Source organism: Musca autumnalis, unplaced genomic scaffold, assembly GCF_047663935.1.
Source record: "Musca autumnalis isolate F117 unplaced genomic scaffold, ASM4766393v1 scaffold_2, whole genome shotgun sequence".
Classification (NCBI taxonomy): Eukaryota; Metazoa; Arthropoda; class Insecta; order Diptera; family Muscidae; genus Musca; species Musca autumnalis.
In genome coordinates, this window is record NW_027411755.1 from 261,746,069 (window position 1) to 261,764,319 (window position 18,251).

Consider the following 18,251-nt stretch of genomic DNA (forward strand, 5'->3'; position numbering starts at 1 on the left):
TTTTTGAATAGTAAGATGCAACTGATGGCACACTTTGGCCGCTGAATGAAACATGGGCAAATCCATCCATATTGATAGACTCCCTGTATCCGAAAAGCACATGCACCTCAACTGATTTAAACGGATTAGCGAATTACACGCTTTTTAACATTTGTGTTTTTTCTTTGATTGTGATTTCAATATTACTCTGTACTTCTTAACTCTATTGCTTATCATTCTAAGCAAATATACTTTCACGATGACAAACTATTGTCCTCGAAGAAGTTTTAGCAAAATACTTAAGGTTTTGTATGGAAATTTAGCGAAATAGTAGAATAACTCCTAAGAATGTTTTTTCAATTTTTCGTATTAAACCAAAAAATATATTTTTGTAATAATATTTCCACAATAAGTTTTTGTCTTTTGTTGTTGCTGTAATATGCATCTTATGAACCCAATCTTTATAATTTTGGTCTCACATATTTCTATACGTTGTCTAGATGGTGTAGAAATTTTAAATTAATTTTTTTGAGATTTATATGAACTCTGAGTTAGAATAAATTAAATTTACTCTAAGATTTTTTCATTATTTGTTGATTTTCCGCGAAAATAAAAACAAATTTAGAAATATTTTAACATCGGCGGATAGATATAACATTCTGTAAACGATTTATACATATATTTTCTTATTAAAACCCAAAGGGAATTTTTAAATATTTTTTCTTTATAGGGGAATAAAACCCCCTATAACTTTTGGGTGCAGCATCCAATTTTGTGAACGCGAACATATTTGAAACCACAATTTTTTTCTTAACCTAAGTCCCAAAAATCGCAGATGTGCTCGCAAAAAATTTTTAATTTTTTTTGTCAATGGTATTGAAAAGGAGATTTGAAATTTACCATATACATATGCCAAATTATTGCAATGCTATTCCATTTTCCAATATGCCTTTTCTTGAATAGGATCGTTATTTTTGAACGTAGAAGTTTGAAATTTTGCAAGGGCATGTGTTTTAGTTTTAGTCTTAGGGGTCGATTATGGATGGCAAGCCAACTCCAGTTGCGTTGCCGACAGCAAATTTAATAATAGAAAACCCCATTTCTGTATTGAAATTCATACTTTTTTACAATTTAACTAATAGCCGAAAAAACACTGATATTGAATAAATTTGACAAAAATTTCTGTCGTTTCACTTGTTTTTTGAGTGATTTTCACTTCTGGCAACGCAACTTCAGTTGAGTTTGCCATCCATAATCGATGGATCAAAAAACAAATTTTATTTTTCTTCGTAAATTTATGGCGACACTCAAAAATATGTAATAATCGAGAAAAATATCCGAATTTATTTTTTTGAATTTTTTTTAAAAATATGCAAAATACGACTTCTAGCGATCATTAGGAATAAGTAAAACTAGCGATATACTCGTTAAACCCCTAACTAAAATTATTCCGAATGGACATCAACATACAATTTTTAAATTCGTTACAAACTTAAGAAGTTCCTATTACTTTATACACAAACATTATGTTTGCCTAATAATTAAAAACAAAACACTGTAAAATGCTTACACCAGTTCGCACATTCTGAGGAAAATGTGCTTATAGTACAACACAACACATCGTTTGTTTGACTCCAATCACTTAAAAAATTTATAAATCAATGCACGGTTGTTTAATTGAGTTGTGCTTTTGCTAATCTAATTCAAAAACCGTGAATTCAATGCAAATATGCATTTTGTATTACAAAACAAAATTACAGCCCCCAAAATTATGCTATAATAATTTGGTGTAACTAATTTCGAATTTTCTTCTCCCATCTTTTGCTGTTCCCACGTAGTTGAGAATGTGGAAAGCGTGGGAATGGGAAATTTTGATCCCATGGGAATGTGCAGAATAGGGCTGTTTATGTTTTGTCAGAAATGAAGCAGGAAAGCAAGGCAGCTTCATTTCTGACAAAACATAAACAGCCCTATTCTGCACATTCCCATGGGATCAAAATTTCCCATTCCTACGCTTTCCAGTTTTTCAAGCTTGCTTCTGATAAAAGAATAAAAAAGTAAAGGGCAACCAGTTCGAAATTTGATCGGCCTTCTTTATTCTTTTATTTTTGTTATGTCAGAAATGAATCAGGAAAGCAAGGCAACCAGGCGAGTCAGCTTATGTACCCAGGCCTTTAGTCTTATATTCTTCGTTCTTGTATAATATCATAATGTTAAATTGAGCACGAGTTTTCTATAACTTGAACAAAAAGAAGTACAAAAGTATATCGGTACATTTTGCCTGGAAGACCATCTTCACTCAATTTTGGGTTGGAACACGTTTAATATTGCTCTCTTGTAATTCAGCGTATCTTCATTCCGACACAATTAATTATTATTGTAGCAAATACTATGTTTCGGAAGAAAATTTGTCTACTTAGTATGCCTTTACTTAGATAAGAGACTTGTTTACACTTATTTCAATTAAGTGGAAAGATAAGAAATATTTACTTCCTTTTTCGTGTTACTGTCTAGGCGATGAGCAAAAGGTAATTTTTCTCTTCCTCAACATTTGTCATAATAAAAGGCATTAATTTATTTTTATTGAAAGTTAAATATAAAATACTTTTTGTTTTTGCACAACGAAATTAATATTCAATTTAAATTAACAAAAAAACAAAAACTCACACAAAAATGCCAATATTATTGCTATTGCTTTATTCTATATAATGGCCCTTAAAAATACATGAGTCGCCAACCTTAATTGTGAGATATCACCAACCAGGAGATAATGAAGAAGAAAAGGAATATAGGATAAACAGCCAAAGGTTTGCGATTTGGTGGTTGACTGTCACCCAGGAAAATGAAGGATGCTGTAATTCCAAAAAGCGATTACAGTTTAAAATCATGTTTCAATAAATTACTCAACATTCTTACCATATGTGGCCCATAGAAATCCTACTGTCGTTGTCAATAAACGTAAAAAGAATAACAGAGGCGATTGTGTAGCAAGTAAGATAATACGACACACTATAAGTGATATGGCAACGGGTGTTAGACAATAGCCCAGAACACATACAGATTGGAAGAAGGATCTGTTACAAAATGAAATAAAGGTTATAATATCCCATATAGGATTTAATATAAATTATACTTACATATTACCACCTAAAAGTTTAGAATTTAATGTTACAATTGCAGCTCCTATCCACACTATAACAAAGACTTGGGCAAATTCTGGACCACCATCATAGTCTCCAGCAGATGAACCTTGTAGAATTGTGGCCATGAATGTACACAAAACCAAAGGACCCCATAAATCCCCTAAAGAAAGTACATTATAATAATATCATTTAATAAATGGTATGAATGTCTAAAAAACTACTTACAATCCTTTAAGAGACTTGATTTTTCTTTTGGATACAGAACGTGATAGAATTTCACACCCACTGCACGTACATCACGCAACTGTAAAGAAAAAGGAAAATAATTAGCATTGTAATTTTAGCAACACCCCAGAGATCTTTGTACATTAAATTGATTTCACAAAACAAAATACAAAATACCAAAAAGACATTATTTTACAATTTAGAGTTTTAATTTTTAAGAATGCTTTTTCCGTTCCGTTTATACAACTATCGCGAAGATTACAATTCATAGCCGGCAGGGACTTCGTTAGAGCGAAAGTCAAACATGCAATTTGACATCCCTTCGGTTGATTAGTTAACCATTCAACTTTTACTATGTGGTACTTTGAAGTACTACACGTGCACTATTTCGAGAGCATCTCAATTGCCTATTCTGATATATTCTCATATGCTCTTGGAATTCGCTAATGTCGTAGAAGCGAGCTGGTATCTACTTTTAGCTCGACAACATGAGGCCTAATTTGTATCACTGAACGTAACAAGGTGCCGAACATATTGGTGGTTATTTTGAATGAAAACTCCCCGTGAGTTTTGTCTTTCTTTCAAAATAACACCCACGGGGGCAACCAGTAACTAAGACGTCACGGTGTATTCGCCATGACTCAAGTCATGACCTTCTGCCTTAAGGCCATGGTTCTAACCATTTGCAACATATTGTAATTGAGACAACCATAACATCTCACAATGAATCGGGTGGGGTTGTGTCACAAAACAGCTCTATACCAATACTGCTCTATACTACTTACAACTGTTTCCTTAATGGGCTCATCCAGTGTATTAAAATCTGGGGCTCCTATTGGCGCATTAGTTTGCCTTCCTGGTATTGACATATCACCCTCCAGACTAGCGTTGGAATAGTCATCCATCTAGAGTTGGATAATGAAATAGTTTAGTAACTGTCTTAATATTGGGAACCACAGATACTTACATCTAATTTGGAATCCATGTCTATGGAATGTTTAAGTATTCAAATTATGAAGGAGTTAATATTTTATCTTTTATATTCTTTTATTTTATCAAGAAGAATTGACACGACAACCGACAGCAACCAGATGATGTTTGTTTTTTAAAACTTTCCAGGGATCAATAGACTGAAAAATCTACATCTCCAGGGCTTTACAGATCGAAAAACGAACCTCTCTACAGGGTTCTCAAAGTTTGTTGGCAAAAAGTGACATCTGATTGCTTAAAGGCATAGCCGACCAAGAAGAGCGAGCGCTTAAATTGTTTATGTGTGGGTAAAATTACACTGACAGAACAGGGTGATGATTTTCATATTGAGTGTGAAATGAAAAATATATTGTTGGCGCGTTCGCTTTGTATGACTTAAATTAAAAATAATATAAATAACTTCATAATTTGAAAAGTATTTCTCTTCATATGTTAATTTTTTTGAGAGAAAAAACAAATTGTATATAAAAATGATTTTTTAAGACTTTCTAAGCATACATACATTTTTTATTGTTGCATTGCAGACGAGGCATTCTGCGTCATTAAAAATATTAATACAAAACAAAAATCATTTTCAAATTCTTCCCTCCACATATTTGCTGTACAACTGCAAAATCTTTTCTGTGTACCCAAAAATAAACAAATAAAGCGGCATCAACCTGCTTGCATGAAATTCAGTACAAGACTGAAGTAAAAAAATCAAAACATTTGCTCTCATACTTTGCGTTCGGGTCGCGTGTGTGTGATTTGCCGAAAAACTTCGTAACCAAATCAATTCCCACGAACGGGTTTGCTTTAAGGCCGCGGCATATTAGGTCCGTTGTGCGTAGCGCGTTGGATACAACAACCACATGAAAAATGTGTAAGTGATGCCAAGTTTTTTATTTATTATTGTCTTTTTAGGACGAAGGCCATTATTTATGAAAGTTTTTAATTAATTAATTGGATTATGGCCTAAGGAGTTTTGTATTGAAAAATGAATTAAGCCAAGTTTGTTCTTGCAGTTTTCATGTGGTTGTTGTAACGCGGAACTCAACGGACCGTATGTGCTGAGCCCTTAAAGGCCTGCGTACATAAGCTGCTCTGCCTGATTGCCTTGCTTTCCTGCTTCATTTTTGACATTATAAAAATAAAAGAATCATGGTATAATAAGGTAGAACAGGTTCTGAAAAACAGTAAAAACTCAACCCTGAAGCTATGCCCGCTTTCTGTCAAAATTATTTATACATACACATTTACAAACATCAACTTATTTTATTTATTTTTGTTTTCTTTTTTGTTTTCAACTTTCAAAATCATTGAAAAGTGTGAAATTGAATTAATTGTAAGTTTAACTTTTCAGTATCGCGTTAGAAGCGTTGTTAAGAGTTTTCTTGGCTACAGCTAACAGCTTATTTTAACGCGGAATTACCCAAAATGATGCTGTTTTCAATACATTCATTGCAGAGAACTAACAAGACAAATTGACATGGAGGAAGAAACACGAAAAAAGGTCCCATATAGCAGTCTGCCATAAGGAGATTTCGAATTCTCATGCATAGATGCATGAAGTGTAACTGAATATTTCATTCTGGAGTGAAACGTTATTTTTTCCCTGAATCAAAATGCCACAAGCATATCACAAGATGTTTCTTCTTTCTGAGTTATATCAAACCGTGACGCGGCACGCATAATAAGAGATAGTGGCAAATGAGATCGTCGATCAATACATATTCAAAAGTTGTTATAATTTTGATGTTTTTATTTTTATATTACGTGTAAATGAATAAATATGTACGTATGGATGTGGTCAGAAAAAAACCATGTTAAATACATTTGCAAAAACACTTGCAGCAGCCTTGAGAAGTTCCTTTACTAGGTTTCCAATATGGCATTTAAAAATCCTCTTTTCTTTCTTGGAGGAAGATTTAAAACCGCAGTTTTCAAGTAAAAATATTAATTCAAGTTATTTTGTTTCCGAATCCAAAACGCTGATGGGTTTTTGAAACCACCAATTCAATGAGAACAAAAAAGAAACTTTAGGCATCAGCAGATTTCTTTATACATTTATACATCCTTTTATTAGTTGCCTGAAATTATAATTGTACCTTCCAACCAACTCGATGTATTTCACACATTTTCTTGGCGTTTCATTGCCACAATTTTAATTTAATGTTGTGTTAAAATAAAATTCCATTGAAACTTCAATACATACATATATTATGTATTTTGTTTTGCTCACAATTTTCAAAATATAAAAAATACTTTGACAGAAGTCGGTCACCTTCATGAAAAAAATTGTAATCAGCTGTGAGCTCTGTCATACCTTTCTTATTATACCATGAAAAGAATAAAGAAGGCCGAGGAAATTTCGAACTGGGTTGCCCTTTTCTTTTTTATTCTTTTATCAGAAGTAAGCAAGGTAAGCAGGCAAGGCAGCTTATGTACGCAGGCCTTAAGTCATGCAAAACTTTCATATATTTAAATAATGGATTCTCTAAAAATTATATTTTGGAATGCAAATGGCCTGTCACAACACACTCTAGAAGTAACAAATTTCTTACAATCCAACAAAGTTGATATAGTTCTTATATCTGAAACTCATTTTACTGAAAAACACCACTTTTCTATCCCAAAATATAATTTCTACCAAGTGATGCACCCATCCGGTAAGGCGCGTGGTGGCTCAGGGGTACTAATAAAGGAGTCAATAAAACATCACCAAGGCACACACTATTGCACAGATGAAATTCAAGCAACAAATATTATTGTACAAACTATACATGGTCCTCTTACAGTGACATCTCTCTACAGTCCACCAAGGCATAATATTAAAAAAGATCAATACATTAGCTTCTTCAAAACTCTTGGAAACAAATTCATAGCGTGCGGAGATTACAACGCAAAGCATGTACACTGGGGATCACGTCTTACAACACCGAAAGGTAGACAACTTTACTGGGCAATAAAAGACCTGAACCTAAGAACTATTTCTCCCAATTCGCCTACCTACTGGCCAACAGATTTAAATAAATCACCTGATCTCATAGACTTTTGTGTCTCCAAAGGTATTCCAACAAATTCACAAACATGTGTTGTAAGTCATGACTTGTCTTCAGATCACTCACCAGTGTCTCTAATCCTACATTCACAACATATACTGCAAAACCAAACATGCAAACTCCATAATAAGAGGACTAACTGGCATTTGTTTCGTTACCAAATCAGCAATACATTAAATCAAAAGCTATCTCTCAAAACCGAAGAAGAAATTACGGATGCAGTTGAACATCTCATCCGCGTTGTCCAAATGGCTTCGTGGAATTCCACACCCAAGATCTGCTTCGAAAAACCCCCAAATACTTCCTTTACAGTACAGAGGAAAATATCAGAAAAACGAAAGGCAAAAAAACGTTGGCAACAAACTAAATCTCCAAATGACAAGAGAATACTAAACAAAATTACTTCTGATCTTCAAAAGTTGTTGAAAAGCATAAATGACTGTAATACTGAGCGAGAACTCAGAAATTTGGGCCCAACAATGTCCACGGACTATTCGCTGTGGAAGATAACTAGAAATGTGGGAAAGCAACCCAAGACCAACTATCCGATTAGAAAGCCAGATAATAGCTGGACTAAAAGTAACCTGGAAAAAGCAACAACGTTTGCAAATCACTTATACGAAGTATTTACACCTAATAACTTTGACGAAACTCCAAATTACATCCAAAGTTACATAAAACAAACACATCAACTTGATTTGCCCATTAAAAAGTTTACAAAAAATGAAGTTTATCAAGCAATAATGTCCTTAAAACTTGGGAAAGCCCCGGGTTATGACCTTATTACTCCGAAGGTCCTGAAGGAACTCCCACAAGAGGGTATTAACCTTATTACTTACATTTTCAATGCATGCTTAACACGCAATTTCATTCCTCCACAATGGAAAGTGGCCCAAATTTCAATGATCCTAAAACCTGGAAAGCCTGAGGACCAAGTAAAATCTTACAGGCCAATTAGCCTATTACCTGTACTCTCGAAAGTTCTTGAGTCTCTGTTTCTTAAAAGACTCATGCCGATAATCGATGCGAAAAAGCTTATCCCACCACACCAATTTGGTTTTAGAAAGAACCATGGAACAATTGAGCAGATTCATCGTTTAGTTGAAACAATAAATACTGCATTTGAATCAAAACAGTATTGCACTTCAGCTTTTCTAGACATATCACAAGCCTTTGATAAAGTATGGCATGATGGTTTACTGTACAAAGTTAAGCGGCTTCTTCCGATTAACTATTACTTGTTTATAAAATCTTACATTCAAAACAGATTATTCTACGTACACGAGATTGACGAAAATAGCGATCTTTGTTGTATAAGAGCTGGTGTCCCACAAGGAAGTGTTATGGGCCCAATACTGTACCTTCTATTTACATCAGACCTACCACAATCTGACTCTGCTGTTATTGGCACATTTGCTGATGACACAGCCGTTCTTGCAGTACACAAAAATCCGAATATGGCTAGCATTCAGCTCCAAAAATATCTAAACACACTATGCCAATGGCTTAAGTGTTGGCGTATAAAAGCAAATGAGTCAAAGCCAAATCAAATAACATTCACTCTCAACCACGAAACCTGTCCACCTGTTGAAATGAATCAAATAGAGCTTCCACAGAGAAAAGAAGTAAAATATCTCGGTCTACATTTAGACAACAAACTGAAATGGCACACTCATATAAAAACAAAAAGGAAAGCTCTAGACTTGCAAATCCATAAAATGAATTTTCTACTTGGCTCCAAATCAAAACTGTCACTTGAAAATAAGTTACTCGTATATAAATGTATTATAAAACCCATTTGGACATATGGTATCCAGCTATGGGGAACCGCCTCCAATACAACAATTAAACTTTTACAACAATTTCAATCCAAAACACTGCGCAAAATTGCTGGAGCTCCTCACTATATAACCAACAAGAGATTACACGAAGAACTAGACATGAGAACTGTCCATGAAGAAAAAATATATCAACTTCAAAAGTACAAATTGAGAATAGATGCTCACCCAAACCCTTTAGCCGCAAACTTGATGTCAACCTCCCATACTTTCACAAGACTGAGAAGGAGGGCCCCACAAGATTTCATTTGAGAACTACATACATATATACATAATATGATCCATAACAACTATATTATAACTTATTAATTTACTATTTTACCACATCTAAAAACTATACTATATGGGCGAACCACTGGGTGAACCCTGTTGAATTAATATTATACTTAAATTATGTCAAAAATAATGTAAATATCAAATTAAGATAGAAGGCATTAATAAATATGAACGAAAAAAAAAAAAAAAAATTGTATAATAAATAAATAAAACTAGATTTCTGTTTTTGTATGTCGACAAGAAAATAAATACGTAAGAAACACTAATTCAAGTTTGTTTTAAAAATGTGTTGTTTGTTTTGAGGCAAAGGAAATAATGTCCAATTTACATTAGCAACTTTTTCGTCATTTAGAGCTGTTTCATCATTTATTTGCTAAAACAGGCAACATTTTGCGTCATTTACCATACAAAAATAAATGACGATAGCTACGTCATTTATTCTAAACAACGCACGAAAACACCATACTGTTACGAATGTAAATTTGTACAAATTGTTACTGGATGTTGTTCGTTTACTCTACAGTACAATGCAAAAGACCTTAGCCGATTACAAGAAGTTACTGAACTTGTACAAATTGTTGAGTAAACGAACACACCTTGTAACTGATAGGTTTAAGTTAGTTTAGTTTAATTTCCGTTAATTTAAATATTTGAATTGTAACGTAAAGTTTTTATTACGCAGTTACTTTATTTAAGCAACAACAACTACCATGTAGAACTCTCTTCATTATTCTAGATGTTACTTTACCTTTCATTAATGTGCTTTTATTTTGTTTTGCCATAATCATGTAATTATTGTTTAGTTTGTTACTTCTTTGCACTTGTTTGTTGTTGTTACGTCATTACTGTGCTTGTCGTCCAATTGTATTCCCCCATGTATGTATGTGAGTATGGTTGTTCGCTTAGTGCGAATGTGCGTCTGTGTGTTCGCTGCACAGATTCGAGATGTTGCCATATGTGTTCTGGAGGACTCTAGAACAGGGAGACTTTGGGGTATAAATACCGTGGAAATGGCAATGACGGAGTAGTTGTGTTTTACGCGTTGAACTGAACAGATCGGTAAAAGAAGTGCTGCGTGCTAACTAGAGACTTGCTGTGTGCTTTGTAATTAAAGTCGGTTCTGAATAAGTGTAATAAAGTAAATAAAGCATTGTAGAAACGTAATCTAAAACGAACCCTGTTTTATTTGGTACAAATCGTATCTGGGAATAAAACAACGTCTACACGGACATTAGTTAAATCTAATTCCGTAACAATTGGTGTCAGCAGTGAGATTACGATCATCCTACAATGAAGTTTAAGGATCTACGAGTGGAAGACTTGAAGAAGGAGCTAAGTAAGTTGGAGTTGTGTTCTACTGGCAACAAGGCCGAACTACAAAAACGCTTGTTGGAAGAGTTCGAGCGCCGTGGAATGAACATCGATGAATATGAGTTCGACGGCTCTACCTCTTTCAATGTGTTCAAATTACAGTTCGAGACAGTGGCTGCTAGAGATTCTTGGAACGACAACGAAAAGGCGGTATCACTCCTTATGGCATTGAAGGGTGATGCTGGTGACGTATTACAGAGTATTCCCCCCGCTTCTAGAAACAGTTATGGGGATATAATGGCTGCTCTCGAACGTAAGTACGGTAGTGAACACAAGCAAGAGATCTACCGAATGGAACTGAGGGGAAGAGTCCAGAAGCCAAATGAGACCTTACAAGACTTTGCGGCTGATATAGAGCGGTTGGCGCAGTTGGCATATCCAGGAGAGACACATCCATTGGTGGACCGCATAAAGATTGAGACATTTGCTAGTGGTATTCGTGATCCAGAGGTAAAATTTGCGACGTATGCGGCACCGATAGGAACATTTGCAGAAACCGTGTCATTTGCCCTGGCCCAAGAAACCGCGAAGATGCTGGTGAAACCTAAAGCTTACAACGTGCGGAGGCTGCAAGTTGAGGACAGCAATTCCCAGACCGTTGTCGACCTGCTGAAGGATGCACTGATGCGTGCGAAACGAGGGGCTGCTAGAACGAAAAAGACTTGTTATAACTGTCGGAAAACTGGATACTTGGCCCGAGAATGCAGAGTGAGACAAGCAAGGCCCAGATCCACCTTACCGCCTTCAAAAAGCAACGACCAAACGGTGGCCAAGAATCTGCAAAGAGAGACATCAGGTGAATCAGATACAGCAAGTTCTGCTAATCACGAGGCGCCGCTGGCAGAGGATGAAAACGATGGTCCCACAATTTCTATAGCCATAGTCCAGCAGAAGAATCACAACTTGACGGTTAAAGGCTTCGTCAATGGTGTATTGCGTACCTTGACATTGGACACCGGTGCAACAAAGTCCATTATTAGACCGGATTTGGTAAAAGGGAAGGTATTGCCGTTAAATGGAGTTAAATTGCGGACGGCCACAGGCGAGACTACAACGGTGCATGGAAAGGCCTACCAAAGACTGAGCATGGGTAGAAAATCGGTAAATTTCGATTTTATAGTGGCCGATATTGTGGACGAAGTTATACTTGGTGTAGACTTCATGATTGCCTTCGATATAAACCTGGACATAAAGCACCGTGTGATGACTTGGTCCAATGTGGAAATACCGATTAATGTGGGCTACAAAGAGAAGAAAAGCATGTGTCGCCCTAGTGCAGAATCTGACGAAATCGCTGTAGATGTCCGTACGCTGAAGGTGGAAGCCGCCGAAAAATGGCCAGTACGAAAGCGGAAAAATCTCGCAACGAGGAGGAAAAAGCGAAGATGTACGTCGAGGAAACGGCCGTACAACAAGGAAGGACAAGTCTGATGAAGACCAGGTGGCACTTAGGAAGGTGACCACAAAGAAAGAAGGTATAACGTCAAGATTCCTGGAGAGAAAGCAACGTCCAGAAGAGCAGAAGTCCAAAGCTGACGCAGTAGAGGGTACATCTAAATCGGTTGCCACCACTACGGAACGAGAACTGCGTCTAGTCAAGAGGAACAGGCTTAAGCGGGAGGCAGTGTTACCAATGCCCATACCACCGAGAGGGAACTGTGCCTATTCGGGACGAACAGGCTTAAGCGGGAGGCAATGTTACGAATGTAACTGATAGGTTTAAGTTATTTTAGTTTAATTTCCGTTAATTTAAATATTTGAATTGTAACGTAAAGTTTTTATTACGCAGTTACTTTATTTAAGCAACAACAACTACCATGTAGAACTCTCTTCATTATTCTAGATGTTACTTTACCTTTCATTAATTTGCTTTTATTTTGTTTTGCCATAATCATGTAATTATTGTTTAGTTTGTTACTTCTTTGCACTTGTTTGTTGTTGTTACGTCATTACTGTGCTTGACGTCCAATTGTATTCCCCCATGTATGTATGTGAGTATGGTTGTTCGCTTAGTGCGAATGTGCGGCTGTGTGTTCGCTGCACAGATTCGAGATGTTGCCATATGTGTTCTGGAGGACTCTAGAACAGGGAGACTTTGGGGTATAAATACCGGGGAAATGGCAATGACGGAGTAGTTGTGTTTTACGCGTTGAACTGAACAGATCGGTAAAAGAAGTGCTGCGTGCTAACTAGAGACTTGCTGTGTGCTTTGTAACTAAAGTCGGTTCTGAATAAGTGTAATAAAGTAAATAAAGCATTGTAGAAACGTAATCTAAAACGAACCCTGTTTTATTTGGTACAAATCGTATCGGGGAATAAAACAACGTCTACACGGACATTAGTTAAATCTAATTCCGTAACAATACTATTATACGCAACCCTGCTTTTTCGTCATAAACTACCAAAAAATGCAACTGTTTTATGACGTCTTTGTTTGTTTGTGTGTGTTGTAGAAAAAGAAAATTACTCAAACGATGACAAAAGTGAAAATAAATGGTTAACAACTTGCAAAAATTATGTTTTTTTTTTGTTTTTGGAATTAATAATTAAGTTATTTGATACACATTTGTGTTGAAATTACTATTTTTTCTGAATAAATATATTGTGTGCATGTGTTTGTGTTATTGTATATGTGCGTATGTGCAACAGATGTAAATGCACTTCATTTGATTCTAGGATTTCGTAAAACGAAATCATTTAATGTGCATATGTAAATTGGACTTAAGAGTGGTGTGTTCGTTTACTCAACAATTTGTACACGTTCAGTAACTTCTTGTAATCGGCTAGTCCCGGTCCACACTAGATTGATTTCATTGAAAAAACTGCATGAAATTATTCGTCTCTAGATCGACCTCCATAGTAGAGTAAAATCATAAAATTGCTGTAGTGGGGAATTCGATTTAAGAACACCTAATTTCATGAAATTTTTTGATGAAAGTCACTCTAGTGTGGACCGGGACCTAAGGTCTTTTGCATTGTACTATAGAGGAAACGAACAACATCCAGTAACAAGTTGTACAAATTTTGAGTAAACGAACACACATATTAGCTGTGTCTTTTTACGTGATAATTAGTAATAATTATTACTAATGTTGCAGATTTTGACAGTTGTACAAAGGAAAAGTTGCTAAAAAAAATGTTTCAGCTACATTTAGTAACCCAGCAAAAAGTTTGCATCCGCGGATGCAGTTAAATCACTAGAACAATTGCCGCTGGAGTACATCTTTTCCTATGAATTCACTTATGAATTTTACAAGAGAGCGCGCAGCTAGGATGCACTCCATTTTGCTTCCACGGCACACAGCTAGGATGCACTCCATTTTCGATCCAAATCACAGCCTTTCATGCAGTGTTTTGTATTGAATTTAAATGCGGTCTAAAGATGCTATAAAATGCAAGCCATTGCAAATATCCCAAAATAAATAAAATACATTGCTTATTTGTGTAACACAAGAATATTAACTTTATTACACTAATACAAATGATAAAAACTCTCCATTAAATTTGATCATAACTGAGTTTACTTCCTCTGCTCTTCTTTTTGTGACACCGCAACTGATATTGCTTCATCATCCAAATGGTTTTTCATTTTTCCTCCAACTCCAATTCAGATTTCCAAAAAAAAACTCTAACTCCACTTCAAAAATAATTTGCGTCTCGAGATTTACAGCAATGTTCGTATCTTTAGTTTGTATTTCTTTATTTTTTTGTAAACAAATTCTTATAATTTTAGACACTCTTTCTTGTGTTCAGAAAAAAAAAAACACTGCGAGTGTAGGGATCAAAAAATTGGCTTTCTTGGCTAGGGATCTATAAGCGAGTGCTTCTAAAATGTATCGAGCGGAGTGCATTTGTCATAACTCCGTGTGGACTGCATCGAAAGATGTATTGAAATCATAACTCTGCATTGCACTACTTCCAAACTTTTTTGCTGGGAAGTAGAAAGGCACGCCTATTGTAGATTTTATAAAAAATATTGACGATTCTTGCACGACAAATACAGAACCAAACAGATGATGTAAGAAAATATTTAATTTAATTTTTAATTTAATCTTGATGAATCCTGATAAAGGAGGTTAATCCGGCAAAAAGCTATAATATTATATTTCTCCAGTAAAACATGAAAGTCTAAATAATTGCTCAGTTCCAGAACCTGCAAGAAGCTACTATCTTTTACTGCGATAATATTTTTTCCTCTATGTTATCGAAGAAATAGTAAAAATTAGTAAATTCTTGCAGAACTGAAACATACCAAATTTTAAAGCGAACTAGAAGAATTGAAATTAATTTTTTGCCTCGTTTATTGTGCTACATGACAATTTTTCTAACATATTGGAATTTTTTTAAGTATTTTTCTTGTTCTATGAAAATTTAAAATGAAAAACATTTCCTTTATAATTTTTTCCAGTTGAAAGTTTTTTCCTTCATAAAAGTTTTTATTTCACTTTGTCATAGAAACAGAATTAGACCCCTGTTTCAGTACGTCGATTTATACACAAAAGTTATCAAAAAGTACGGTAACGTAAAAATTGTGAAGACGGTTACATCTGGAACAAATGTCAAAGTCGGTGTGATAGCTAATCAGTAGCCGGCAAACATGTTGCAAATTTTTGCTCGCCCAAACTTGTCTGTAAACAGTTTCCAAAGAGAAAGCAATTCAGCGCTAAAGGCCTGCGTACATAAGCTGCCTTGCCTGCTTACCTTGCTTACTTCTGATAAAAGAATAAAAAAGAAAAGGGCAACCCAGATCGAAATTTGCTCGGCCTTCTTTATTCTTTTATTTTTATTATGTCAGGAAAGCAAGGCAATCAGGCAAGGCAGCTTATGTACGCAGGCCTTAAAGTGATAACTCATATGTAAAAAACATATGGTGTAAAGTACCCATAACTCTGTCGTTTTCCCCCAGTTCGTTTCTTGTGAACAATGTTGCCGTTTTGGGCATTTCGGCCCAAATTTGGGCCGAATAAAAAATAATTCTTAATTTTGGGCCGATGGGCGGCCCAAATCCATTTAGGGCCGTTTTCATGCTAATAATTTTAAACAATATTTTATGAAATATTAGTCTTTGGGCTATTATTACATGCTTACTTTTACTATTGGATGGATTTAAAAACGTAAAATAAAGCAATTTGGTGGCTTAAAAAATTTAATTTTCACATTAAAACTTAATGCCAAGAAGGTCCTCCTAGTAGTTTAATGGTCACTTTTAACTTTAAGTTACCCGGGTTTTGAAATATATTTTTCATGATACTTAAGTGTTTGGTAAAGATTCATTTCTTGAAAATAGTGCATATTCTTGAGGTAAATGGCTATCTGCGAAACCATCTTTTTGTAAAAGCGTTTTGCGGTGCCAACGATAGCTCGAAAACGGATGGGCCGATCATAGTATATTTTTGTAAGCGTTTTAGGAACCTAATAAAAAAGAATTAAAAAAATATTTTTAAAAAAATTTTGAGCTGTCAAAGTCAAAATTTCGATTTTAACGAAAAAATTGACTATTTTTGTCAAAAAATTGGGCAAAATAATTTTTTAATCTGTCTCACTTAAAGGCAAGCGTTTTATGTATTTAATAACATGAATAATATAATAAGGTCATATGAAGATCGGTCAATTCGTTTTATTCGTTATATCGTTGGCACCGACTTCAAAAACGCCATTTCGAGAAACACGCACTTAAAGTTTATATGCTACATTCAAATCACAATAAATTGTTGCCTTCCAATCATTATATATCAGACAATTTTTTGCGACATACTACCTTTACGTAAAAATAGACAATATTTTTTGGATTTTTCTAAAAGTAATAAAATGTATCTATGAGAAATATATATGTATGTATTTTTCTTTTAATTTTTAATGTTGGGCCGTTTTAGGTTGTTTTGGGCAGTTATTAGGGGTGTCTTTTTACTTACTAAATGTTGCTGAAACATTTTTTCAGCAACTTTTCCTTTATACAACTGTCAAAATCTGCAACTTTAGTAATAATTATTACAAATTATCACGTAAAAAGACACAGCTATTAGGAAAATTTTGGGCCGAAAAAAATTTTTCGAACGGCAACACTGCTTGTGAATATGTTTAAAAATAATCTTTCGTTAATACGCAATAGATGGCGCTCAACTTCATTTTAGGGGAGTTCACATAGAACAATATTGAGTAACTTGAGTAATACGATCCGCTAGTTTCTAGATACGTCCGAAGATTTGCTTTACCACCAATGAAACCAGGTAACGTAATTTTGGTGACTATGTGGGTTCGAGTCCTTGGCTTTCCTTTTTCACTTGCAAATAATTTCAGATCATCAAGCTTAACTCTAAACGAGAAAATTAACAAAAATCATTAAAAATGATCTTCGCCCTAAAAAGGCAAAATTTCAATAAAATGCTTATAATTTCGGTAATTAACGATATTATTCGGTAAGTTAGCGACCAATATAAAGTAGTCGCAAAGTTCTACCGATAGCAACAGCGTTGTTAACTTTAATTTGAACATTTCATTAATAATTTTGCGTTTTAATTTTACCGATTTTTGTCGGTAACTCAAAAAATGAGTTAGAGAATCGCTCTACACTTTTGCTTGCCAGTAAATATTGTATATATACATATGTATGTATAGTCTCGATAATACGGACACTTGTTAAACCGGACAACGCGGTAATCCGGACACTAAAATTTTTACATTGTAGACTCGGTAATCCGGACATTAATATTTTTTCCTATCTTGAGCATTAGATTCTTATTTATTTCATTGAAGTTTTCGATCTTAGCAATAGCAATTGGCGATAAATAAGAAAATTTAAGTTTTTCAAAGTTTTCTGTTGAAATCTCGACGTACTAGAAATTCAATGTCAACTAAGTAATAAGTCAATATAGAATTAACTATCTGCATTTAAAACCGAGTGTTTGGTAGCCTGGTTCCATGAAAAATCGATGTTGAGTAGCCCTTTCCTCAAAAGGAAGAGAAAGCCCCTTCGGGGCATGTAATGTATTCCAAGGATATTTTAGCTAGAAATGTTTAAATCATTTAAAGCGTTGGGATTTGTTTTTATATTAGTTTTCATTGGGATTTATAGCTAAATGAGGAAACGAGTAGAGTCCTTGACCGTCAATTTCCTTCACCGGAAAAAAATGGAGGTTGAAAAAATTTTGCAAGTGAATTATTCAAGTGTGCGGCAGTGTATGTACATGGGCTACAAAGTTTATATCCTTAAAAAACTATGCATAAATATACACCAGCTGTATAGAAGTTTTAGATGACAAAAGTAATCAGCAAAAGTCACTTAATTACGCTGGATGAATATAAGACGTAACTTTGGTAGCCAAGGACGCTACTTCCGGTCTTAATATGGTCGCATTCCATAATATTTGCTTAATATGAATTTGTTTACC

At 34.8% G+C, this 18,251-nt stretch overlaps 1 protein-coding gene across 1 annotated transcript; it reads right to left on the minus strand.

Annotated features, from left to right (window-relative positions):
• Positions 1-2,529: 2,529 nt before the first annotated feature.
• Positions 2,530-4,476, minus strand: LOC141393452 (protein YIPF6). Its single transcript, XM_073966440.1, has 6 exons — positions 4,315-4,476; positions 4,133-4,252; positions 3,348-3,426; positions 3,117-3,282; positions 2,896-3,053; positions 2,530-2,831 (listed from the first exon to the last, which is right to left on the minus strand). The coding sequence occupies exons 1-6, from the start codon at positions 4,330-4,332 to the stop codon at positions 2,719-2,721; spliced, it is 654 nt and encodes a 217-aa protein (XP_073822541.1). The 5' UTR covers positions 4,333-4,476; the 3' UTR covers positions 2,530-2,718.
• Positions 4,477-18,251: the final 13,775 nt, after the last annotated feature.

Excerpts from the sequence above, each read along its gene's own strand:
- LOC141393452 (XM_073966440.1), bottom strand. Across the intron at positions 3,427-4,132 it reads AGCCCATTAAGGAAACAGTT|TTGCGTGATGTACGTGCAGT; the intron begins GTAAGTAGTATA and ends TTTTCTTTACAG. Across the intron at positions 3,054-3,116 it reads AAACTTTTAGGTGGTAATAT|ATCCTTCTTCCAATCTGTAT; the intron begins GTAAGTATAATT and ends ATTTTGTAACAG.